The 12,127-nt window shown below is 39.2% G+C and overlaps 1 protein-coding gene across 2 annotated transcripts in view; it reads left to right on the top strand.

Annotated features, from left to right (window-relative positions):
• Positions 1 to 6,227, top strand: part of pdgfd (platelet derived growth factor d) — a 64,163-nt gene extending 57,936 nt beyond the window's left edge. For both annotated transcript variants that reach the window (XM_017308088.1, XM_008425506.1), the window contains 2 exons: positions 1,210 to 1,427; positions 5,752 to 6,227. In XM_017308088.1, the coding sequence (XP_017163577.1) occupies positions 1,210 to 1,427; positions 5,752 to 5,886 (353 nt within the window). In that variant the 3' untranslated portion in view covers positions 5,887 to 6,227. The remainder of the gene's footprint in view (positions 1 to 1,209; positions 1,428 to 5,751) is intronic.
• The last annotated feature ends 5,900 nt before the right edge of the window (positions 6,228 to 12,127 follow it).

The raw sequence follows: 12,127 nt of genomic DNA, 5'->3' as shown, positions 1-12,127 counted from the left end.
TATATATATATATATAGATAGATAGATAGATAGAATTGCTATTGACTGTGTTTTTGTGATTATGTGTATTTATCAACTTATGTCAACTGAAAATAGTCTAGATAAATGTTCTCATAAATGTTCTCTTTACACCAGGGGTGCCCAAACTTTTTGAGACCAAGATCTACTTTTTCTGTCACCAGCCGGCTGAGATCTACCTCATAACACGAAGATATAAACATTGTAAATGAAACTCTTATTGACTTATTTCATGTGCAAATACCCATCAGTTATAGCAGAAGTATTAAAGTGATAGAAAACCTAATGCAGTTTCTTTCTCAGTGAGATTCTGACACTGGGAGCAGGTTACTGGTTTCAGAAGCTGGTTGCCAACCTGAGGCCAGCAGGTATTAATCGGTTATGGTAGCTCTGAACTTTGGTTTGACGACCTCAGTATGAGAAATAACAGACTGATAGGAGGAACCACAGAGCTCTTAAGATAAAAGCACATCTTATGAAGTTGAGATATTCTCCCCCGGCCCCCCAACAGGATCCAGAGGAATGTAAAGTTTACACACTGAATACATTTTATTTATTTTATAAAAACACTTTATAAAATAATTCACATCAGGCTCACTGACCTCCAACACACCAAAGTTGCTTTTGAGCAAGGATTTAGTAACAGCGGGGAGGAATGAAACTCTCTTTAGACAAGAAGAACCAACAGAGCCAGACTTCATGAAGAGATGGAAAAATTAAAGAGTAGCATGATAGCAAAATGCTCTGCCTCTCAAACAGTACCATAAACAAAACATAAGTCAGTCTGCACTGGAAGCAAAGTGAATAATATGGCACTGTGACCTATTTAAGATATGACAGACATTAATTTTAGAGATGATTGCACAGTATTTAGAAGATGGTGCTTAAATAATTTTCTGGGTTTCACAGAGAACAGACAAAAGGAGGGTAAAATCTGTCTTTGACTGCAGGAGTTTTGTGGGTTGATACTTGTAGTAAAAATGTAACAGAACAGAATATACTTTATTGATCCCACAGGAGGAATTGCTTATTTGACGACAAGCTACTCCATCCGTCAGCAATATAGAATTTCTATATATATATATATATATATATATATATATATATATATATACATGAGGGTCACAAGTTGTCTTGCAGAAAATAATTAGAAACTATTTTTTTTCTCTGTTTTCTCTTTTAAATACCCAGTTGATCTGAATCGTCTCCATGACGACGTCAAGCGGTATAGCTGCACACCTCGGAACTACTCCGTGAACCTTCGGGAGGAGCTGAAGACCACCAACGCTGTCTTCTTCCCTCGATGTCTGCTGGTGAAACGCTGCGGAGGCAACTGTGGCTGTGGGACCAACAACTGGAACACCGGCTGCACCTGTCAACCCTCGAAAACCACAACAAAACTACACGAGGCAGGTCCTTTTGTCATGTAAAGGCATTAGTTGATACACAACTCAAAGGACATAAATGTTAAATACATTTGGGGCTTTCGATTGAATTTTTTTTTTTCCCGAACTGCTCTTTTCCAGAGTGGAAAAGAGTGATTGTACAGCTAACATCTGTAGCTAATTTTACAACAACAAATCGAAACACAAGCTTTATAACATAGTGGATTATCCATTATCAAAAGTCTGCATGATATGTACAAGTTCAAATGCAGTACAGTACATACACACTCACTTATATTTGGTCAAATGACCCCTAGCGAGTTTCACCTAGACCAGGTGCTTTTGGTAGCAACCAACCACCTTCTTCCACAGTTCTTGTTTGATAATTCACCAAAATTTAACCAAATTCTAGTGGGCGTGTTTACATGTATTTGAGCCTGTATATAGAATTGAATCGCATAGATTAGATAAACCTCTAATAAAACCTCAGATGTGCACCTCAATCTTCTTTTTAAAACTGTTTTTTGTGTATTGACTCCATCATGAAGAAAGACTGGCTCAAATATAACATTTATGCTTGTGATCAGTGCTTATAAACTCCCAGTAGAAACTGTTTACTCCACAATCTCCAAAAATGCCAAATGCCTGAATACGAAGGAATTTCCCCAAAACCCGAGTGAAATGATGACTGATGGTTTTATCCTGCTCAACAAAAAGACTGCAGAATAAATGTATTTTGAACTTGATGCCAGCAGTGTGTTTGAAAAAAGTTGGGACAAGGTCAAAGAGAATCCCACAGAGGATGATCTGTTCTGAGGTAAAGGATTCACCGCTCCATCAAACACTCACTGAATATATTTTAACCAGCAGAAACTTTTATTTTTAGATGAAAGATGGCAGACTTTAAGGAGTTAATTATCTTCAAAATATAATATTACCAGAACAGCCGCGCAATCCAGATAAATACCTAAATTCATGGACCATGACTGAAAAGCACTGCGGAGTAGTTGTAGTTCTACGGGTCTTCAGGCCAGGCGGCTTTAAAAACAAACATGACTCTGAAGTGGAAATGGCCGCAGGGCCCCAGGAACGCCTCTGAAAATTATTGTTAGCGAGCACAGCTCATATGGAGCACATCCCAGCTGTCACAGGCACACAGGGTGCACATTGGACAGGTCGGCAGCGGAAATTTAAAATTCCTTTTGAAATCGAGAAGGCATCATGCTTGCTAATGAGCACAGGGACTAACAGGCCTGTTATCACAGCACAGTCAGAAGTGAACATCTGTTGTGATATATATTAAGTTACTGCGGTCCATGTGGCTTGGATAACTTTGACATCTCCATTAACAATGAACGTGCGAGTCTCCCAGCAACATATATTGCCATCGACATGGTTCCTGTTTCAGATGAGACCCTGCTGATTTCATACGACTGCTAAATTATAATTAGTACAAATTTCCTACAATCCACTGAAGATGGATTCCTGCCGTCCAACTTAATATAAAGATTGGAAAATGTTAGTCATTTGAAACTACATCTTTTTATCTCCTTTTTTTTGTGCTTAAATTGATTTAGCTTTAATAACATATGGTAGGTTTTTGTTTAAACTTCCAAAATGCCGCTGCTTTACAAACATTTCTCCATAAATCAGATGACCATTGAAAAGTTAATATATTGCCACAGTTTGATTCAAAACACTGGTATATTTTAAACATTCATTACACATACATACATAATGTGATTGGTTGTTTCTAGTTAGCACTGAGAGAAGGCAGAGGAGCGTGATTTTATTTTTTCACAAATGATCTGCCTCATATCATACTGCTACAGCATACTGAACATTTTAACAAATAAGTAAAAAAAGACATTTTTTGTAAGAGTTGCGTACTGCAGCTGTGATATTAACTAAAAATAATATTAATTTTAAAATGTATTCATTGGCTTGTTTAATTTGATCACTTATTGTTTCGACACAACTGAGACATAATTTAAAAAACTCATCTGAAAATACACCACTGTGTATGGAAAATTGCTATTCACTTTTTGGTTGATCTCTAAAAGAAATTCTTTTTTCTGTGATATTTCGATTGTAGGAGTGTAAAGTATCACAATATGAGTAAAAGTTTTAAATTTTGCCTTTTTAGTAAACAAAAAAAAAAAGAAAAAAGACAAGCAAATACCCAAACTCAATACTTGTAAATGTGCCAGTGCACATCAAACACCCAAACAAGATCCGCTGGTGAACATTCATCAGGATTTTCAAACATGTGCTTCTATTTAACTTTTTATTCACACTTGAGTGACTTTCTCAGAGCATCTTAAAAAAACGGCGAGAGAGTAAGAGGCCGTCTAAAAGAAGAAATATATTGAGACGCTCAATGTGGGAGGAGAAGGAAGAAGAAGCTGAGCGTGTCGAGGCCGGCGCTGCATCAACAGCAAAAGCAACAGAGCACCAGTCTGGCTCTTTCTCTCCGCTTCTCATTTCCTTCCAGTCACTCCATCATCTGAGCGTTCTGTCTTCCATCCCCGTCTCCCTCTCCTTTCATTCTTCCCAATTCCCATTTTCAATTTGTCCCTTTGCAATGCACCATTCTTGCTTTTTAAGCCTGTCATTCATTTCTTTTCTCTCGCTTCCCTCCATTTCTTTGTGCCTTTGTTCTCCTATAGCTTCATTATTGAAACGTGGTCCACAGGGCTCCTTTTCTGCCTTAGGCTCTTCTCAGAGTAAAAAAAACACACACAATAGGAATTTAGACAAAAGTGGGATTTGGGATTGTAATTGTTCTCTGTCCTGTGAGTGTGTTAGCATGTAAATGTGTGGAATACAGTCAAAAAAATGTGCAAGCATAAAAGAGGAGCATTTGCCCGGATGAACAGTCAGATTTCGTGTCCTCATGAATATTTTCCCATGAATTTTTTTTGTGTGTGTTTGCTGGGCATCTTCTTCTGGATCTCTTGGTCTCTTTGTGGATCTGTTACTGCTTCCTTTAGCAGCAGCTACTACTACTAAAGGAAACAGTAACTGCGACACACAAGTATTACTGACACTGCAGCTTCTGTGCTGGGAAATCACACTCACCATTTCCTTCATCCAGCTGTGTTAAATAAAGTCACTGCATCACTTATGGAGGAATGTGCGCTTTATCTTAAAATAGGTGGGAGTTGTTGCTGCTGTTGCCTCGCAGCCAGACAGTACTGGATTCAAACCTCTGGACAGGGACCTTCTGTGATGAGTTGCATGTTCTCCCTGCTCATACGTGGGTTTATTCCAGTCTCCTACCTCCTTTCCAAAAACCTTCCATTGTAACCTACCTTAATGTGTGCGCGCATGCAGGGTTGTCTGTTTGCCATGTGTCTGAGTTGACCTTATGATGGAGCAGCATCTGGCCAGTTTGTTTTGTAGAGTAATCTCTAAGCACATTTATGTTTCTTTCTAGCTTCTGAGTTTCCTTTCTGTGCCATGTATTTGTTGAAAATATTCATTTTTTTTATTAAACCTGTATTGGGATCCATTGGGACTCTCTCCAGTTTTCCAAAAAAAAAAAAACAATAACAAAAACACAAACTGGAAATAAGAAGAAACAAACGAGTGATAAAAACTCAGAATTTCTAGCATAGCTTGTTGTTATAACTGTCGGGGTGGTTGTTGTACCTCGCATTTGTCCATCCTAGCTGCTGTAACACACAATAACTGAAAATATCACCAGATCACTCGAAGACGTTTTCTTATATGTGATAGTTTGTTTTTTTTAATACACCAAATCCCCTTTGAAGCCTCTTACAGGTGTCCAAGTTAAAGGTTGTCAGCATTGCTCCCGTCCTCTGGAGTAGTTATTTCCTCCCCTACACTTCTTGGTCAGTGGTGTTTGATGGATCCTTGCCCACACTGCAGATAAATCTGGTGTCTCAGAGCACAACTGTAACAATGTCCTAATGTCATTTCGAATGAGTAAGAGAGAAAACCACCGTGGGTAGCTGTCTTGTCAAGAGAGGAGTGTGATGCACAGAGATGGTATGGGACCAACCGCTCCGTCCCTCTGACCACAACAGTGATAGACAGGCCCACCCGGCACAAAGTCTGTAAGGACTCCGGTGAATGCAGCCAGCCAGACGCTCCACTTATAGATCAGCCTACTAACTTTACATTATATGATGAATAGAAAATACATCCATTCTCCTGCACGATGCTTCAAAATCGAACTTTTTTAGCAACTTGCTCCTTCATTTGGGTCTTTTGCTGCAAAAAATGCACAGGCATTCTTTCTAATTAATAGCAATAGTGCTGTCTGTTTGGCTCAGTTGTTAAGTTTTCATCCATTTCTATCTCTTCCTTTTGTCTCCTGTAGGTGCTGAAGTATGCCCCAGAGACCACGCCGTACAAGCACCAGCAGAGGCAGCGGGTGCGCTGGGTTGTTGATGAAATTTTCCTCTCGCATCATGAAATGTGCGAATGTGCGTGTCCGCTGCAGCCTCCTCGCTGAGACACTGATTCCGGCTCGTGCGTCTAGAACTGATGGATGAATTCTTCTTTTCCCTGTTTCGCAATGGACTCTATATCCCAAACAGCACCGCTGACAAACATGCAGCAGAAAAGAGGGCAACAATCTGACTAATGCACTGCAGCTTGCATTGTACAAAATGACATTTGCTTCAGAAAGTAAATGACTTTCTCTGAGCATAGATTGCTTTCTTCCTTTAGAAGTGGACAAAAGTTTCCGACGAAACAATTTCTCGTGTTTCTTTAAGCCTTCTCTGTTCGCACCAAGTCTTGACTCGATGTACTGTCTCTTACAGGAGCATTAAAACTCTACAACCTTTGTCACATTTTTGTCATATTAGAACCATGAATTTCAATTTGTTTTTTGGAGATTTGATGTGGTAAATCAAGACAAATTATTATTGTACAGTAAAAGGAAAAAGACACACATTTCTATTTTATACTTAATCTGAAGATTCCTACCGAGTCTGATGAAACCTGAACAACGCACCCCCACAGTATGATGTTGCCACCACCATGTATCTCTATGGGTTTTAGGGTGGTCATTGCTCTCCATGCCCAGCCTTTCAGCTTTGCTGGACAGTCATGTCTTGGTAGGTTTATGGTTGTCTAACATCATTTTTGAAATGATGAGTTAAACAAGTTCTCCATGGAACGTTGCTTGGAGTATTGTACCTAACAATTAAAAAGGGATATATTTATCAATGCCACAGATTTTATCTCCTTCCTGTTCTTTAATTTCCCTTCCTTCCCAAACTACACAGCAGCTTTTGTGGGTGGTCATGGTTGTGGAAAGACAAAACGCGTAAAAGAAAATCGAGGGCTGTGAATATGTTGGTTTAAACTGAATGTTTTTCTTTAAAAGGAAACAAAAAACAAAATAAATTTGAAAGAAATGAACTGTGTTGGAAGTCACTTTAGTTCTCAAAGGGTTTTACTTGATGCCAATCTGACTTAAGTAAAACTAAATTTATCCAATGCACTATTTAAGCTTTCTGGGTTTTACTTTGTTTCATGTGCATGCATGTTTATGCATTTGCAGGGTTTTGTGTTTAATGACTTTTTCGAGAAACTTCATGCCAGTAGGAGGCTGAAATGAGTGAATGAGAGGAAGGAGGGAGGGAGTTTGCAGAAAGTTTACACCAAAATAACACATTGCTAGTTGTGAAATTAAGCAAACTAGAACCCTTCAGGTCTGAATTTTACAAACTTCACACAAACATGAAGTACAAAAACATTCACTCCAGGCAACCTTAGGCTCAAAGCCAATTTATATGTGCAAAGTGTGGCTTTATTTTGCTCAAATTTAATTCAAATGCACCCCTCGACTTTGAGTGTCGGTCAGTTCATTCACCTCAGAACACACATTCCCTTCATCACTCACCTTATAAGACATCAAAGAAAGCATCAGGTCATGCTGCAGTGCCATGCCCATTTTCTTTCCTGAGCATTCCTGGCATTCCGGCTGCTAAACGAAATCCTGCTGCAGCGGATAAAGCCGTGAACCTCGGACCCCGAACACATTACAGAGGAAAGAGGGCTGGAAACTCAGGAAGACTGACAGAGAGGAAGTTCTTTTGGAAAGGTGTCTGAACTGTCAGAACGTCTATTTGTAGATTAGCAGCATTTCAGGGTGAGACACTTTCTGCACAAATGAGAGCTAGCCTCCTGTGAAAACGGAACCCATACTTGAATGGCTGCGTGGGTGTGTGTCAGTCTAATAGCTCAGGAAGAGACCCTTTTGTTTTAAAAGGCGGAGGGTTATGAACAGTCTGTGAGAGTTGGCAGCAGCTGCGGAAATGTGAATGGTCAGCATGTGCAAGGTGTGTGCATGATATCAAACCAGTCAGTAGCAGAAAAACGGTGTACTGTTTGCAAAACTGAGCAAATGTCTGTAATATGTGGTGAACGGTTCATCTGTCACTTTTCTTCTAACCTCTCCTATCCCACCTTCCTCATGTGCAGGCTGGATTTCAACAGAGAAAATTAGATTTCACATGCTACTTCACCTCTAAAAGCTGAAAAACAAAAGAGCTCAACATGGAGATGGTTCTGCAGTCAAACTGTAACCCAATCAATGCAGGGGGCTTGCATGCATGTGTGTGCTGCAAGACGCAGCTGTTCTTGGATATTTAATACTCTAATGTTGCAAGTTGGCCAGTTGTCACGTTTTTAGGCAATTTATACCAGGCAACACTGATGAACCAGTGTGGATTAATTTATTGGCTCCCCTTATAGGGACATGTGTAAATCCTCTCTGTGTTCCTTTGTTTTCAATCTGATGGTGAGAAGTTTAGACAACTCCAACTTTTAAAATGAGTAGTTATTCTGTTGATTATAAGAAAACAAGCACAGGTCTTCGATACAAATGGAAATTTTCTTTAAAAAAAGTTCTAAGCTTTCACAGTTGTCAAATTAAAAATGGAAAATATTTGATAAAACTATTTCTCTTTAATAATTTTTTTTTCTTATGTTTACTTTTGCTTTCATTTAAATTTCATAGTAGATAGGACCAGAGACATCCAGCAAGAGTAACTCGTTCATTGAAGTTAGTTGAACGTGTCTCTGTTTGGAGGTTTTTTTATTTATTTTTTTTCTTTCTTAAAAACCTTAAACTTAAGTCTCATCTGATCAAAGCACACAGTCCAAGTTACAGCCCAACTAGAATTTAAGTTTATGAAGTTTGGACAGGTGAGAGTTATTCTGCTGCGTCTCCCATCAGAAATCACCTAATGGCTGTTATGGAGGCTTTGTGACCCCAAGGTGATGCTCCATGCTGCTAACAGGAAGCTTTGAAGATGGAAGACTGAAGATTCGATGTCTGTAGTGACAAGATAAATATGGTTCCTGGTCCAGCTTAATGCCAACCGGCTTGAAGAAGCTGGCCTCTGTCACCTCACATTTCAACCTGAGGGAATCAGGAAGTGAGAAACTCTGATCAAAAAGTTTAAAGAAAAAAAAAAAATTCTGGCTACTATATTTATTACAAAGAAAATATAAAGACGGTAAATATACGCGCAAGGATTATATTCAAATTAAAAGTTGTATTACTTGATTTTTTTTAATCAATTAAAGATTGTGGTGCTAGAATAATTTAATTTTTATAAGAGGTGGCGACAAATGTGACTGTATCTGAATACACGGGTGTTGCATTTGAAAATGAAGGGGAAACTCAACGTTTATGAAAGGGACCAAATATTACCCTGTATGCAGCAAATTGTTTATGCATGCATGCTTTTAACTCTAGAAGGAAAAAGACACACAGGCTTGGGTTAAAATTAGTGTAGCAATGTAAATGACATCTGAACATTTTATTGATGACACTAAGAGAAATATTTTACACAACCTAGAGTAAATGAATGCAATCAACTGCAAATGTATGCATTGTGAAAACATGTGAGTGGATGTGTGTGTGCATCCTGTGTCTGCCACTTTCTTTGTGTTAACAGCACATTCCATTGTTAGCTCCAAAGTGACGCTTTTCTTTTAACAGATAAGAGGTTTTGTTTTCTCACGCAGTTCCTTACAAAAACCTTCACACGTTCACTTGGTTCACTTACGACAAGTAACGGAATCAGTGCCACACAGTTTTACTTTTTAAACAGCTTTATTACAATATTATTTTTACTTCTGTGCAATCAGATGACTGCGCTGTTGTCAACTCAGAGAAAGTTTCTGATGTCAGATTAGCAAAACAAAATAGTCAATGTTCTTTGTTGCATTGTGAAAAATATATATATATTAATGACCAAGTTCTATGCTTCTCTTAAGTAATCTATTGTTTCTTTCTGTTTTGTTTTATTAAAATATCTGCTGGCTAATTTTGATAAAATATTTGAGACAGCACTGTGTCCAATTCTTTGTTTTATTTCTAAAAACTGTTTTTGCAGACGAAATTGGAGAAGCTCCAAGTTTAAACATGAGCGGAGGGAGAAAGTAAAAAGATACGGAGCAACAGATGTGGCACAATGACACAGAGACTCGTCTGTTGCTTAGGTGTCAAAGACCTTCTCTCACACAGCCGACAGAGAACAAAGATCACCACCGTTATCCAAAAATTTGCTCTTATGTGTTATCTACCAGCTTCTGGTTTAAGAAGGGTGGAATAATTAAGAGATTTACTCTTTGTAATCTGAGAAGGGGAGTTTATTGCAAGAGCTGTGACTGATTGGATCCTTTGAGCTGCGACCAGTTCAGTCAGATTCATTAGATCTGGATTCAGATACCAAGGCTGTGAAGATGTTAGCCTGATTCCATCTATTGCATATTGATGTTTCAGAGCAGTGTTATTAGTTATCAATTAGCAATTAATTTAAGCCAGGTGTGTTATGGAAGTGTGACACCAGTGCTGGAGGCTCACCAAGAAGGAATAAAAACCAGAAGTTTTAAGATTTTTACCACATTTGTTTATCCTTGATTGTATCCAATTGGGGCCTGCCATAGCAACGCATAGGAGATAATTGAAATGCCTTGCTAAGGCACCTATTACTCTACACCTCAAAATAACTACCACTTTCTTCCACCGTTAATTCAGCTTGTACCGCTGCATGCCCACCCCCGCCCCCACAATATATCAAAACATGCGACTGCATCTCGGCATGCGGGGCTATGGACCTTACCAAGCTCCGCCCAAAAACGCCCCTCGAAAGTCCCACGTGGCTGCATGTCTCAAAAAAAAAACAGTGCGGAGCTTAGTTTCTATGTGTAAACATGGCGTCTTTCATTTTGACTGACTCTCTGCAGAGTATTTCTGAGTCGATTAGTGTAACATTTCTGCCGGATTTTCAAAAAATATCAGCCACGACAATGGACAGGGGAACCAACAAGTTCATGTCATCTTTTTTGGACAGCATCAAGGTGTTTGAGCCACGCGATGCCTCCAACATTGTGCGCGTCACAGCGAAATGCTACCGGTCGATGAGGAAAACAGCAGATCCTCACACCCTCAGCATAAATATAGCTGTTGACAAGATACCCCTGTTGACAAGAAAATGTAGAGATACCACCTCTACATTTTGAGGTGTAGAGTAATAGGTGCCTTAGCAAGGCATTTCACTGCCTATCGTTCTTGCAAGCCTGGGTAAGTCGGGCATTCATGGTTTTGAGGGTTACTTTTGAAATCACTGATTTCTGTTGTTGGCAAATGTTTGAGTGTGCCTAGGCCTAATACACGGTACTCGGTGCTAGCGTGGCTAACACGATTACAGTTTAGTAAAAAGCCTTTTCAGGTAAAATAAAATCTTTAATGTATGTCAGATACGGTACACATTGCATATTGATYTGTTCAGCTAACKKAASWSTGTAACAGACAGGCTTCAAGGTGTAGAAGTTGTATCGGTACTGCCATTATCCTGTACTTGGCTAAAAGGTTTTCATAATGGATGTGTTTATTATTGACTTTATTTTTTTCCATTCACTAAACACAAAGAAAGCAAAGCAATAATACTTACCAGCAGACAATCCTTTGTTCTTATTGATCCTACGACGGTTGAGCTGCCAACACCGTCGTGCACAAGCTTTGATCCAAGCAAGGTTTCCCTTTCAGATTTGGAAATCTGTGAATTTTAGTTCCACAAATACGATCAGGATACCTGACATCGCCTGTACTGATACCCCACTGACAGTGGAGAACCATTCTTTTTCGAGTCCTGACGCTAAAACTTTCTGTCGGTCTGCTAGTCCACAATGTTCATTCATTAATTAGCATGTGTTTACTACTGTCTGATTTACAACAGACAGTAGTCTGTGTTAGATGGTCACGCGAGTGGTAGCTGCGCTGTGATGTAAAATGGGCATTAGCCAATGAAACGCGGCCCCTGTGGTAAGTTCCATTAGTTCTGTTGACATTTCGGGGTAACCATGGCGACGTAGTTAGCGAAAAACAGCAAATTCTATCTCAAAACAGAGATAGAATTTTGTCTCCTCTGTGTCTCACTCACACATGACAGTTTTCAGAGGGTTAATCACCATAGCAACAGAACACTGAGGAGAGCAGAGACGTAGAGAACTACAGAGATGGAGGAAAACTCTGTTCCTACAGAGGAGGGCAGAGCTTCCAGTTAGAGCTACCAAGACGCCACCTTACTACAGGAACACAACAGACAAGTATATATGTTTTATATATATAATTTCACTTTTCTGCAAAATTCACCAACTGCACAATTCTTATAGTATTTCAAAAGAGCAGAAGAAATCTTATGTTTTCTGAACAATAACAATATGTG

Source organism: Poecilia reticulata, linkage group LG13 (genome assembly GCF_000633615.1).
Source record: "Poecilia reticulata strain Guanapo linkage group LG13, Guppy_female_1.0+MT, whole genome shotgun sequence".
In the NCBI taxonomy this organism is placed as follows: Eukaryota; Metazoa; Chordata; class Actinopteri; order Cyprinodontiformes; family Poeciliidae; genus Poecilia; species Poecilia reticulata.
The sequence above is the reverse complement of the archived record's forward strand: the minus strand, read 5'-3'. Positions and strand labels throughout refer to the sequence as shown.